The sequence below is a fragment of the Rhopalosiphum padi genome, chromosome 3 (assembly GCF_020882245.1).
Source record: "Rhopalosiphum padi isolate XX-2018 chromosome 3, ASM2088224v1, whole genome shotgun sequence".
Lineage (NCBI taxonomy): Eukaryota > Metazoa > Arthropoda > Insecta > Hemiptera > Aphididae > Rhopalosiphum > Rhopalosiphum padi.
Genome location: NC_083599.1, coordinates 36,106,968 through 36,123,051, shown reverse-complemented (window position 1 = coordinate 36,123,051; position 16,084 = coordinate 36,106,968). Strand labels below are relative to the sequence as shown.

At 30.7% G+C, this 16,084-nt stretch overlaps 1 protein-coding gene across 5 annotated transcripts in view; it reads right to left on the bottom strand.

Moving 5' to 3' along the window:
- The window catches only part of LOC132924057 (potassium voltage-gated channel protein Shal), a 65,459-nt gene extending 51,288 nt beyond the window's left edge, over positions 1 to 14,171 (bottom strand). The window contains exon 1 of one of the 5 annotated variants that reach the window (XR_009661289.1): positions 12,074 to 14,151. Coding sequence is in view for 4 of the 5 variants with exons in the window: in XM_060988134.1 (XP_060844117.1) it covers positions 12,074 to 13,188 (1,115 nt within the window). In the remaining variant the exon portion in view is untranslated. Of the gene's footprint in view, positions 1 to 12,073 lie in introns of all 5 variants that reach the window. The other 4 variants (XM_060988134.1, XM_060988133.1, XM_060988132.1 and 1 more) reach the window with 4 other exon arrangements.
- Positions 14,172 to 16,084: the final 1,913 nt, after the last annotated feature.

The window sequence follows — 16,084 nt, the reverse complement described above, 5'->3', positions numbered from 1 at the left end:
CATTTTAAGTTAAGTTGGTATTGACTCAAAAATTAATAACAATAATATGTATGATTCAAATATATAATATTATAATAATTATTAAGTATTAATAATAAAATAAATGCAATATTTTTCCAAAATTTGATTTAACTTATCGTATTACTAATATAAAGTAAAATAAGTTACTGTAAAAGCAATATTAATGTATCATAAAATATATTTAGTAACATAAGTTGAATGACTGTCTTCGTTTAGAATTGTTATACATATGTAATGATTTATCATTGAATTCAAATTTAACACATACATTACAGTGAGATTTATTCAATGACGAGGTACACTCGATTGTCGATACCTACTGTACATGTATACAGCACTAAAGCGGTTACTATTATGTCCTCTCATATTTAGTGCTTGTGAGTTTGTTATACGTACTCTAATAAGAAAAATATAATTATTTTAAATATACATATTTTTATAGACGATTATTTTACATTTTGTACAATTATGGTAAGCTTGTAACCTTGAGGCTTATGAAATATAATACTCTTTAAATTTCCAATCAATTACATCGGTTACACAAAATGCAAACATTTAAGCTTATTAAAAACCCTAAAAAGTATTTTCAGAAAAAGTATATTGTAAAACCAATACTCTTTCCGCTCTACCCTACAGGATCTAAAATGGTCTTGGTGGGTATTACTCATAATATGAATAGATTCCACAATTTAATGTAATAATAGTGCCAAAACTATTTTAAACTTCTTCTTTTTTAAGAACAACATGTATTTTATATAAAAAAAAATAAGTACTTTTAAGCTTTTATAAAATGTTTGCATTTCAATTCACTAATCATAATAAATTTTTATATTTTAATTCATATAAAGTAAAATACGAGTATTGTGGTTATTAAATATAATAGGTATAGAGTATATAGCTGTATATGTATTAATTAATTTAGTTAATTTGCTATACAATTATATTATATTAACTATTAGTCACTTAACTAGTTTCACTGGACTACTTATAGTACTTAAGTATTCAAATATTTTTTTTTAAGGTGTAAGTTTGATAATGATGATTTTTGAATGTCTTATATCATATTTTAAAAGTTTCGGTAAAAAATATGCTGCATATTTTGTTTAAACAGTAATTTTTAAATCAACGTTAAGAAAAAGATTGATTTTCACTAACATTTATATTGGATTAAAGTTCATACGGTAATAAAATTACTCACATCCCACGTGGAATCAAGTGACTATGTGAGACTCAAGTGCATAAATTAATTAAGTTTAAATTTAACGATACACTTATGCTCTTATTAGTCTTATTAACAGTTACGTTATGTAAAGATCACAGGAAAATTATTAGGTATTCAACAAGAAATAGCGCATAGGTATGTATTGGAGATGACGTAAAACAATACTACTATAATTAACAATTGTACAATTATAATATTATTACATCAAAGGAATTTTGAGCTATTATAAATCATATTCAATTTAAATGATGGTTAAATAATTTTCAAATTATTCAACAAACACGACGCAGAGATGATAAAATATAATCGATAACTATTTATATATTCGTATAGCTAGTGCAAATTAAAATACATTTATTTACATTTTAATAGGTGTTGGATTCTTGGTTTTTATATGGAATTTTAAAATTTAAAATTTAAAATTAGTTCTATGCAAGTACTTATTAATATTTGAAAATATTTAGTGTAACTATTTACAATTAATAATTATCAGGATAGATTAAATTGTATTGTAATTATGTTGATATTTCACAATTTATTATAACGCCAATTTTAGTAAAATGAAGAAATAATTAATTATAATGACTTATAATATAGATATGATAAAATAAGATCACCACTCGGTAGAAATTAAACTCCATAATAACTTTTATTTATTTAGTACCTATTTTATTGAATAAAGATAAGATAAGATAAGATTAAAATATGATTATGTGATAATTATGATCCAGATTATGTCTGGAATATCTTCAGATATTCCGTTAATTTTAAGCGATCGGGAGAAGAATTATTCTTTTAAAAAATAAATTACGAGGTATAGTATTATAACCTGCAATGTGCAGAGTCCATAGTTATACGGTTAGGAATATTATCACCAATTGTAATTTTTCAGACTAAAGCCGATTTAGTCTTCATTTTTCAAACTATAGATTTTTTCTGGATGGAATTTTAAAATTAGAAAATCATAGACTTCCATTAATTAGAGCCATTGAAAAAATTAAAAAAAATTAAAAATAAATTAGATAAAAAATTTTCTGAAATCAGAATTTCAGTCAACAAAAAGTTCTTAAAAGTTAAAAGTCTTGAAAAAATAAAATGCATTTGAAACTATAAGTAAAATGAATTACACAACTGACTGGAGAAAAGAAATTGTTAAGTAGTTTACCTGAAGAGTTGATGGTAACTATATATTATAATAATAACTGTTAAGAATGCGTAGTATATAATATATTTATATAGGTACTAATTTATATTTTTGTTATAATATTATGACGTATGAGAGTAAAAAGAAGATAGTAAAATAAAAAATAAATATTCAGTTTAAATTAAATATATTAAAATTTTTTACTAACATACAAGAAGAATATAATATTTCGAATTTAGTTTTCAAACAGTCTGAACTCTGATTAAATTAATGATTTTACTATAATAATTAATATTTAAAGAATTCTAAGCATAATATATTTACATGTTATACTTCCATAGATTAATTAATTTATTATGATTGGATAAATAATGCATACTTTATTTTCCAAATTTTATAGTAATTCTAAAAAAAAAAATAGTAAAGAAATAGAAGCATTAGTTTTTAATAAAATTGTGAACATTAGTATTTACTTCATGATTTTTATGTTTTCATTTTTAAATAAATCTATCCAGTGGCCAACAAAACTTCTTTTTTTAAATTATAAGTACCTACTTAAAAAACAAAACTATGCAAAAAATTTTTTTGAATATAGTTAGAATTGGATACAAACGCAACTTGATACAAATAATAAATGATACGTTTTGAAAACTTTTAAAAGTACAAAAATAAAACTATATAAAAATTGAACAAATCATACTTGGCCCCATAAATAACTTTTTCCAACACATTAGCTTAAAATATATTTTTTTTTAATTATTACTTTAATAGAAGGCATTGTTTTTTGTTTATTATTATGTCTATATGTTTAAATAAAAAATATATGAAATATAGCAAAATATAATATAAATTTTTTTTAAATTAAATATTTATTATGCAAAAATAACAATATTCATATTAAGTACCATTAAGTTAAGATATTTTAGTATCAGTTTTTAAATACACAGCGAGTGTCTTGATTTTTTTGATATACATTTAAGCTAAGATAACTAAATTATTATCTTAAAACCAAGTTGTTTAATTTTAGTTTTTAAAAATAAAAATTATTATATGTTTATATATTAAATCTTATAATTCAAAATTTGTGTTGTAATTATAACGAAAGTGGATCTGAACCATCGATAAAACTTTAGAATAATGTGTTTGTGTGCTTTTTGGTACGCCCGTCAGGAACATTTTTAAGTAGAGGAAATGTTCTAAAAGTTTCAGATTGACTTTTTATTACTTGGAAATTAGATATAACTTAAACTTTTAAAATGTCAAAGTTATACAAGAAGTATCTGAGATACTATTTGTAAAAATCACAAAATGTGACATTTTTAAATAACGGGAAAGTAGTTTTTAAGGTACTAAAATATTTATTTTGTTTTAAATAAAAATATTTTAATTCTAAAATGAGTAAAATGTAATCTACAAAGTATTTTTATAAATACTTATTTTATAAACTATATATTCGTTTTTGAAAAGTTTAAATGTACGATTTTAGTCCTATTCAAATACATTATATATATATGTAATAATAATTGGAATAGTAGTAATTTAGTATTATAATAATAATACGGAAAATGGTGGTTTATAGAATTTACGCAATAAGAAATGAGAATTAATCATTAAATAAACATAATTTGAAATTTATCGGTTTGACGATTACATATTGTTATGTATTATAAAGGCATGTAAATCACTGATTTAGGTATTGTAAAAAATATGTAGGTTTTAATTTTATAGTGACTTATGTTACTTATAGTAGTTTTTGCATTTAAAAAATTATTCAAAACTAAATTACAACTATCTACTTATAGCTTATAAATAACTCTGGCTTTCAGGTAATGACTTTTGACTTTTGAGATATTTAAAATATTAATACAGATATATGATTAATTAATGCCGTATGATGGTATATATTTTACTTAAACTTGAATATTTTAAATGTAAATATTTAAATACCTAATTGAAATTTCATTTGGATTAGTTTAATTATTGGATATGAAAAAAAAATATAAAAATTATTTTTAAGATGTATAATTGTAATAACTAATAATATTTTTGCGGCGTTTTCCATCGTCTCAACCACACCAATAACTTATTTCAATCTCATCTTTTTAAATCTTTTTTTTTTTTTTTTAAATCATTACTGAATTTCAATTCAGTTTTTTTTTCATCCTTGCTATTCGAAGGAAAAAATGTATTTTATACTCAACATATTATTCAAACATTATTAAATAGGCAATTGTAATTTGTAGTCGATTTCTTGACTTCTTGTAATTCGTTTATATTGTTAAATATTTTTAAAATTTGAAATTAAATTACAAATGTTTACACATTGTACGTGCAATAACTGACATGAGTTGAGTGTTATTATCGTGTTTAAAATTTGGAAGTTAATAACTAGATCAATATTTAATTAATAATTAATAGCAATTTATAATTTATCTTTTACATATCTAAAAAAAACAGACTATATGACATAAAAACTTTAAATTAAGGCGATTGACTGATCAAATACAAATCAATATAAAAAATTGGTCATCATTCAGGCATAATTCGGAAAATCAGATTTTTAAAATTCATTTACAAAAAAATAGACACAACATACAAATTTAGAGAACTCTTTAAATAAATTAATTGAATGGTTTGATATATTCGTAAATATAACAAAACAATATTTAAATATTATGTTATTTTTTGTTTAGAATTGTTTTATTATTTTAATTTGAAAACTATAAGACATCGAAATAAATGTATTATAGATCGATTTTTAAAAATTAATTTTAGAACTGAATTTTTAATTTTATTATTGTTTTATGTTTATGCTTAAATCTATGTTTATAATTTTTTATTATCTCAAATAATAATGTCCAGAATAACTATTAATAATAAATTCAGTGTTTCGAGTCAAGTTTTAATTAGATAAATAAATATACATTAAAGGTTTTTCGTACAATAATAGTTACCTATCTCCCTCTTCTATTCTTGTACACATTTTGAATAATAATAATTTTTGATTTAGTTTTTATATTTTATATAATATTACTATTATTACTCTTATTGCAGTATAAAATTTTATTACTTTATATAAATTCTTTCGTTAAATCTTCACAGTGCATGTAATGTATGATAAATAAAAATAAATTCTATCATTAGATTTAATTATTATTGTATTATACCACATACATATTATAGAAATGTAAATATTTCCATGTATTACGTTACACTATAGTAGGAATAAAATTAATATTATTTGAAATAAAGGGATGCAATGTATCATGCATTATGTTTTATATTTTTAACCATTAAGGTTTTAAATTACATGTAACTGGGTTATAACTTTATAAGAGTATTTTTCGATTATTATTTTATTTTCCGAACCATATTTTTTATGATTTTTTTTTTTTATTATAAACTCTTATAAATAGATAAATTATTGATTAATAATTTGTTTTAAATTTATTTTTTATTAAAAACAAACTTTATTGAATGCAAAATAACAAAACTATTTCATTTAAGTGCCCATTTTTACCAGTTATGTATTAATATATAATAAAGTTAAGACATAATTTTTATAAAATATAACATATCAATATAGGTTGGAATTAAATTTAAAAAAAAAACTATTTCTTTTTTTTAACAATTTATTTTATAGAGCATTTATTACCTTTTATTAAATATTATGTACAAAAAGATAACCCATTTTCCGGTTAATGGTTTATCTTTGTTGAATAAATAGATACCTTTAAAATTGATATTAATACATAATATTTCATTTGGCTTATACGAGTATATGTTAATACTATTACTTAAATAGTTATTTAAAATTACATATTATACGAATAACTCCATTATCGTATAATGGAGTTCAGATAATTAGATTAAAATATTTAGTAGGTGTGTATATTGTATATGGTATAGTTGTAACATTAACAACGGTCGTGTTGATGTACATATTTTATTTTATAATTTTAAGCTACATTTACGTAGAATTAATCACTAAGGTTTAATCCGATACTAGGAACCCACAATAATTAAACATGTAATTCGGATTTAGTATCTTTTCATTGTATCTATATAATTGTCATTACACAAGCAGCCAGTAGGATAATATATTAATCCTCTGTCATCAGATGGACTTTAGTAGAGGATTTGAAACATTTTTATAAAATTATTTTTAATATGAACTACAATTTCAACCTTGCAAATGGGAGATATTTCTATTTACCCAAAAAAATAAAAATATACTTTATAAGAATCTCGAAGGAATTTTATTTTTATTATTTAATAATTATAAATTATATTTTATTAATTCAACATTTTTAATGAATACAATAGTAAGGTAATAGTTAAAAAAAAAAATTATAATTTTTAACCATTGACCACGATTTATTTTTGAAAAGGCATTAAAAACAAAAATGTACTATTATTATATATTTTTTATAATAACTATTGCATTGTTAAACATTTATTTTAGTTTGAATTATTATATTGTATATTCCATTATGTGTAAGAAATCAAATTTTCCATTTTAAAAAATATAGATAGGTATCAAGAACAAAACATATTGGTTATGAACTTATGAAATATTTTTATGTGAATAGATATTTAAGCCAAATTAATCCGATTACGATATCATAATATAATTTGTATTTAAAAATATATTTTAGTTTATTTTATTTTATTTTTGACATAAACTAACTTGAAATATTTACAAAAGCTACTTTTTAATTTAATTTATTAAACAATTATAAATTTAAATTGGTATTTAATTTGAACAAAATTCACTAAAGGTACATTTTAAGTCATAATTATATTATAATTATCTGATGCTATAATAGCTAATATAAAGCTAAAAAAAAAAAAGGCAAACAAGCTAGTACTACTCTGCTGTAGAGTATAGGTGTCAAATAAGTCTCTGTAATGGATGTGTTAAATTTGAATTCAATGGTATACCGTTGTATACGAAAAACGATTTTGAACGGAGATAGTCTGTCAACCTATGTCACTAAGTAGTAAGTACATTTTATGATACGTTTTTCGATATTTCTATTAAATTAATTTATTTTACTATTAGCATTGCGATGGATTAATTACATTTTTTCCAAATATATTATATTTATTGTATTATATTAATTTTTAATTATTAAAATAATATAATTATATACCATATAATATTATTATAATATTTTGTAATCAACTTTTGAATTAATAACACCTTACCGTTAACAGTATGAATAGAGTTATATTAAGTTTCAATATTCTTAGTTTCTTAATTAAAAGAAAATAACAAAAATTGAATTAGATGAAATAGTTATTTTTAAGTGAATGTTGTGAAAATTTGAACTTCAAACGCCTATAAGTATAATAATGTACTAATTTTATTTTCCGACTGAAAATTTTCTTTTTTATATAGGTTGAAAAACTTATCAAGAGTCTTGAACCTTGTACTGCATTTTCAAGTTTTTGGTAGATATGAATAATTTCACAATTTTTCCATTAAATAACACTGCTAATTTCCGATATATTTTTAATAATTACATTTTTAAGGAACTTTGTATTAATTTTCAAGGTTTTATACAATTAACAACTTTAGGTACATCACAACTTATCATACACGATCGCCTTTTTTAAATACATATGTAATTAATGTAAGTAATACACCTTGTAGAAAACCATTTGAGATTTCAGTCGTTGTAATGATGCCAATTACTGAATACGATGTACCATATTCTATAAAATTATTTTTTTTTCGTCGAAATAAGATACCACGCTCTTCGAAAACGAATACATAGCTACTATAATCTTATTTAATAAATAGGTTCTGTAAATGTCTTTTATAATAAAAAAAAGTACCGGTAATACGAGACATAAGTAAATTATTTAGGTCGATATTAAGGGTGATTTGGTGTATAGAAGTTTCTAACAAAACTGTCAAATAACTTTGTTATGGACGTTGTTGAAAATAGTAACTTGTGAACAGCAAATCGCTTTAATCGTAATAGGCAAAATTCCGCAAAACTTTCATAACCTGATTTCAAGTGATAACTATTCACCAAGTTTACCTGATTAGATTTAACATTTTTAATTATTAATGTATGAATATAAATTCATACATTGAAATTGTATGTTTCATATTAATTTTAAAATTAACGGGTGATTATTCTTTTTTTTTTTTTTGTTAAATACGTTTTCATAATTTAATTTATTGTTAATTACTTTTTTTCATTAGTTTTTAAAAACATTTTGATTTCAATAAAGTCATTTAGCCGATGATCATCTACTTGCGTTTATATAGTAAAAAAATAATATTCAATCATGAATAAATTATAAATTATATTTCAGAACCTAAATACTATAAATCCTGGTTTAATTTTATTTTGCTGTTAATTTGTTATTATTAACCTACATTTACCTATTATTTCATTTTATTTTCGTATTTTATTATTTAAATTGTATACGAAAGTAACGTTGAAATATTTAACGAATACACGATATAATATTATTAACAATTGATACATAATAATTGTTATTATAATAGGTATATAACATTAATGATATTTATTTTGTTATTATTTTAGTGATTATACTTTACTATATTATACGAGTATAATTTTAGTGATACAGATTAGTGATTTCCATATTTTTAAAAATTCAAAATATTAGCCATGTACCTTTTATAATTAATCGAGGTTAGATTATAAATTTATTACAAACAACTTAATTACATATATTAGTAATATAAAAATTAATACAAATCTATTTCAATATACGAGGTATGGATATGGTACTATAAAGTATAAACTGAATAGATTGAACTGAGTAGCGAATTAAATCTAAGGAAATTATATTTTGTAATATAATATATATGATATATATTTTACAAAGATTTTTTTTTATATTTTTTTTATAAATATCATTATTAATGATTTGAAAAAATATATTGTTGAAATACTTCTAACACGATTTATCGTATCAGTTAGAAAAAATCCTTTGAGAATGTTTTGATAATGCGATTTCTCTACCCATTTCTTGTTGATAAAGTCTAATGTTAGTAAGAATTTCACATGTTTTGTAAAATACGACTATCAAAAAATCAATTTTTATTATATTAATCAAAAAGTATGCGTTTAACATTATACAAGTGTACAATACATTTTAGTATGGAATTTTCTAATCTAAAAATCAAACCACTTTATAATTTGTAAGTATCAAACACTTTGTCTCGTAAGGATTTACTAATCAAAAGTAGTGAAGTATTGGAAATTTAACAAATTTCCATTTTAAATAAGAAAATCGCTGAAGGAAATAAAACCGACTATATTTGATAGAAACAAATATAATTTTACTATATATATTTTTCCTATATCTATAAAGAAAGATCCTGAGGCGATGTTTGCTTATGTATTATATTGCAATATTTATTTTGCTGTTTGTATAATTATTAATTATTAGGACAATATTGAATTATGAAAACGATTAACGATCAAGAGTAGAGTTTATTTTGTTGAGTTTTAAATTATTATAGTTTATAAGTAGGAATAAAATTAACTTATGAATTGTAATATAGTTTTCTTAAAAATCAAAAATGCAAGTAATAAAAAATTATTTTATTTTAAATGTCAAATTTTAATAACTATTAGTACTGTGGTTAATGGACAGGAAATGTATTCATAGTAATAATTACGCCGTGCATTTTTATTACTTTTGCAACAATATATAACAAACATTTTCAAAATTACACAGCAAATACCATGGAATATTTAACAATCCGCTGTAAACACTAATCGGTGTAATAGGGTGAATAGGTCGTGGAATGGGATGATTGGGATGTGCAATTTATCGCAATACCAAATATTTATAATTTATATTATACTTTTAATGAGTTAATAAAAATACGTATCTAATTTATTACAATAGTTAGTTAATTGTTTGAATAATTAAGACTTAAACATATCTATATTATTGTATAAAATCAAGTACCTAACTATGTATAGTATAATAAAACGACTATTCATTATATTATTTACTTGAATTTTCTAAATTTAAATTATACTCATATGAAACGTTATTAAAAACGAAAATACCTAATAAAATAAAGAATTTGAGTTTTATAACTGTATATATTATAGACTTATGAAATACTAATAACACAGTTGGCTTTAGGAATATCGTTGAACCAATGGCCCGATTCCAAAGTAGCGTCTATGATTGTTATAAAATACATTAACAGATTTATCGAGCAATAAAATCAATACACACACGCGCGCGCACAAACACACAAATTATATGCAAATATATATGTTACACATTTTCAGTCTTCAGACATAGTAATGTATGTCCATGATTTACGTAAGACACTTATGTTATAATAAAAAAAAAAAAAACTATTTTTGTGATTTAAATTTAAAACTTCGTTTAATTTTGAACACAAATGTTTAAATGTAATTTATAGTTAGGTAGGTTAAGTTAGGCTTAATAAAGAATAATAATAATGATGAAAACAATTTTCAGTGTTGTTTCCAGGTACCTAGTTAATTATTATAATTGTCACATAAAATAATAGCTTGGTTATTATATTATTAAAATTTGACATCGACTATTGAAATATAATATCTTGCGTCTAAATATAGACACGCTTTGTATATCATACCGTTATTTGTTTAATATTAATAATTTTATGAATTGTGCTTCTTAAACCAGATACAAATAATATAATACCTATACATAAGGTATCTGATGTGAAATCAATTGATTTATTTCATTTATAGTTAAATGGAAAGTAGTTTTAGATACTATAATTCCAGAATTTTTTTTTCGGAAAAGCTTGGATGGATGGACGTTTACAATCAAACTGAGCTGGAGAAGAACAGGAAGTCGTCTTAAGGTAAACAGTTGACTTTCAGGATGTGACTGCAAATCGCAGACACATGTGTACAACCCTCTTCAACCGGCGAGGACAAAACAACGGACCGTACTCGAGAACAGGTCTCGCTAATACGCCATAAAGGGATTTCAATGATGTGGGATAGCTTATAGACTCACCTGCTGCTTGCTGCGTAAAGCGTTTTTAGGCCGTTGAAACGAACCAATAGGTGTATTGCTAGGGTAACTGCAGTTAAAGTCGAGAGTAATTTTTGAGACGAAAATTTAACCAATTGTTCGTCGCAAAATTATTATAAAAATGCCGGTGTGTAATAAGAACGTGGGTTTTTAACGATCAAGAATCAAATCAAAACCACCACGGTAAAACTCTTAACCGTCTATATATACATCAGGCACTTCGAACGTGCATTTAAACTACATATAGTTACGTTCATATTATGCGTCCGTTTATCATTTCAGACGGGACAATATTTTTATTATTAGCGAAATATAACACAGTAACATCATCACAATGTGATGTGTTTTTTTCGAGTATTTATAACTGTTTTTTTTTTTTTTTTTATTATTGTTTGCTGTAAAGCGTAATAGTATTTACCGCACAATAAATCGTACATTTTTATAATATCATAACATATGACAGTATTTATACGATTCATTCGGCGGGGTGGAATTGGAGTTAATTCCACATACCTCCCCTACTACACACACACACACACACACACACACACACACACACATACACACACACACACACACGACAATGTACAATATTAGGCACACACATCGACCCAGAGCTGATTTAACGTGCTTACCCCAACGTGGTCATGGTGACGATGGTGTACCAGAAGGCGGCCGGTATGGACGTGAAGTTCGTACCGTCCACGTTCTTCTCGGCGTAAAACATTACCGTGGCAAATATGATAATGGCCATGGCCAGGGAGAACACCAAGAATCCGAGTTCGGAAGCGCACGACTTGAGCGTGTAGCCGAGTATGCGGAGTCCCTGCGAGTGCCGGGAGAACTTGAATATCCGGAACACCCTGAACACGCGGAGTGTGACGAACGCGCCGGACACGTCGTCGTTGTCGGTGATGCCCAGGCCGATGTAGTACGGCAGGATGGCCACCACGTCGATGATGCTCATGACGCTGCGCATGAACTTGCACCGGTCCGGGGCGGCGAACAACCGCAACAGATACTCCGTGGTGAAGATCATCACGCACGCCGTGTCCAGGCAGAAGAACACGATCTTGTAGCGTTCGCCGCACGGCAGCGTGCCGACGCGACCGGGCCGGTGGCCGCACGGCACCGTCTCCACCACGTTGGCCATGACGGACACGGCGATGAAAAAACCGGTGACGTAGTAGAACACGAGCGCCGCGGTGGACGTGTGCGGGTTGCCGAACGCCCGCCACATCTTCTGCCGGATGTTGGTGAGCTGCGGCAGGTTCTGGTCGCCGTTCTCCGACAGCTTGTCGTCCATCAGCCGCTCGGCGTTCTCGCGCTTCCGGTCCCGGTAGTCCTCGTAACAACAGTCGCCGATGACGTCCGGCAGTATGCCGAAGAACGCCAGCTCCTCGTCGTAGCTGGTCAGACACTCGTGCTTCGGGTAGTGCAGCTTGCCGGTGCGGTAGTAGTTGAGTATGTGCCGGAATATGTCCGGGTCCCGGTCGAAGAAGTACTCTTTGCAGTCCTCGTCGTAGAAGAACTCGCGTTCGTTGGACCCGAGCAACGTGTCCGGGTACTTCTCCACCGTGTTCCGCCATGTCTCGAACCGGCGCCCCGAGACGTTGATCAGTAGCTTCTCGTCGTCAATTCTTCGCCGGTCCTTGGGCACCGGCGGCGGCGGCAGTGGGTGCGTGGCGATCGGCACCCAACCGATGGCCGCCGCCCGGGCGAACGGCAGCCAAGCGGCGACCGAGGCCATGCTGTGCGGTGGAATGACAGTATCACCGGCAGCGCCGCCGGTCCAGTTGTTCTCGTATAAATAGCATACTCACGGGTCGCCGTACACGCCGCCGCAGTCGCCACTATTGTACTGTCGACGTCGTCTTTGATCGTCGCCGGCACACCGAAACGTCAAAGCGTGCACGGACGTCCCGGTCGTCTCCCCCGGAGTCCAAAGACGAGACGGCGAAATAAAATAAAATAATTATTATATTATTCAGCAGCCGCGACGACGGGCCGCGCCGAAATCCACTCGATTTACATATATATGTACAGGTTTATATCTGTCTATTTTTTTTCCATGCGAAATTATTCGATTTTCGTATATTGTGTTTACTCGTTTTATTATTTTTACGTGTATATATTCGCGAAAGCCGCGTCCGTTCACGCCGCGGCGTCCACCTCCGGTGTATTGCTTTATAATAATATTGTATTATTCGTGTATAGAAACACCGGTGACCGCGCGCGCATACGCACAACCCTCTCACGCGTACGCGATGCACACGATCGTACACTGACGCGCGCGTGAACACACACACTCGCTCACACGCGCACGCACACGCACACACACACACACAGTAGCCACCGATGTAGTCGCGAACGCGTGCTATCGCGGATTTCGGTTGTAGCGACCACCAGACACCCGGCCGACTCGCGACAAGCAGCTACACTGAAGGATGACTGTGCGCGGCGGCGACTCGGTGAACTGCAGCCAGCGTAGTACAGCACCGCGGCGGCGGCGGCGGCAGCGGCGGTTTTCGCTCGGTCGAGTGTTTTATTTTATTTTTTTATTTTTATTTTTATTTTTATCAAAACGCGCCGCCACCGTCATCGTGCTCCGTCGCCGCCGCCGTCACGCCGTGCCCCGTCGCCGCGTAGTAGTCTATATAGTTTATAATATTCTATGTACAGTGTATGCTGTACGGTTGCAACGCGTAAAACTAATGACCCGAGCGCAAGCGCTCGCGGCCCGCTCGCGATCGATTCGCGTTGTATCCGTGGCGTGCGCCCCCCCGTTCAGGCGTTTCGTTTTACCGGTACGGTCTCGCCCGACACACGCTATATGCCGCCGACGCCAGCGCGCGCGCGCGCGCGACTATCACCGCCGTCCGTCGCCGCCGTACCGCACTATTATACGGCTCGCTATAACTCTCGCGTCGCTCGATCGGTCGGTCGGTCCGTCGGTCCGTCGGACGGACGGTCGGCCTGTCGGTCGGTCGCCGGCTGTAGCTCGCTCATGCAACGCGCGCTTCATCGTCGTGAACGAGCCATTCAAACATACACACACATATAAATATACACACACATGACGCGATATGCGTGATGTGGAGCGAGGCGGGCCGTCAAGGCCGCGTACGCGCGTAGTTCGGTGCGGCGAGTGCGTTCCCCAGGCAACGCGCCGCCGCCGTCGCTCTGCAGTTATCGCGGCGTGCAGCGCGCGGTCGTGAAACGTACACGCGCGCGGCGGCTGCGGCGTGTATATTATAATAATACGATGACGGTGATGTTCACCGCGCACGGGACGCGCGTACGACAGCGCGTATATATCATAGACGATAATATTATATTATTATCACATAGGCGTACGCGTAGTATTGTGTGCGTCGCACACACGCTCACGACGTCGTATAATAATATCGTCGTTGTGCTGGCGCGCGCGAGTGTATACGCCGCGATAACCGGAAAAGTCGGCGCCCCCCGAGGCCCGCGCCACCGCGTGCGACGATATAATATTTTATCGCGACCTGCAGTACGTCGTCGTCGTCGTGGTGCAGCACCGACGGCGGCGCATTTAATTCGTCAGGAGTCACCGCTCCGACGGGCCAGCGGGGCGGGCGGGCGGACAGACGGACGGACAACCGTTATTTACGACTGTGAAAGTCGAATTGGCGCGCGCGTCCGCCGCCGCCGTCGTCGTCGTTATCGCTATTATTACTATTTACGGGGTGGCTTATTGTACGGCAGTGTGTTTTATTTATTAGCATTGGTGGTCGTATAATAAATATTATTATGTATACCCACAACCCATAATACCTTATGTACATATATATACATATACTGCCGGTGCTGCCGTTGCAACTATATAGTAGTACAACCGCACGCCACCCACACACGGCCAACGACAGTAAACAGTAAAGCGCGTTATCCGCACTGCGGCTGTATATATATATAGACGCTATTATGTTGTTATAGCAGTTAGTAGCCCACACCGCCGTCAATCCCCCACCCCATTCCCCAACAAAGTCCCTTCACGTACCCCCATCCCGATCGCGTGTCCCCCGACCGCTGGCGATCAACCCACCCCCAGAATTTGTCATACATCACGCAGACGTGTTATATATAATTAGTGGTGCGCGCAAACCATACAGCGCGGCGGCGGCGGCGGCGTCACCGTCGTCGTCACACCACGTTCGGCACACACGGCCATACACGGCAGTAAAATAATATTATTATTGTGTAGGTACCTATATAGCTGCAGGGGGGTGTTATACTGCTGCTGTTGCCGTCGCGCTAAACCGCATTATACGGTAATTCCGATGTTGATGTCAAAATCAGAAGCTTATAGGCGTCAAAAATAACAAAAATAAAAAAAAAATATATATATATATATATAGCTTAATATATCGATTCGTTAAAATAATAAGTACATTAATTGACACGATGTAAAAAAAAAAAAAAAACGGAAAAAAAACGAAGCAAATACAATGGGAGGTGCGAACGAGCATTAAATCCCACTCGGAAAGAAAATACGGTACAACGGTGTGACAGATTATAATTTTAAATGGAGTTAACTGCCCTCGCACCCTCTCGCTGTAGGTCTAGGACCTCGGTGTTGTAGCATAAATGGTGGTAAATATATTATATACACGTCCGTA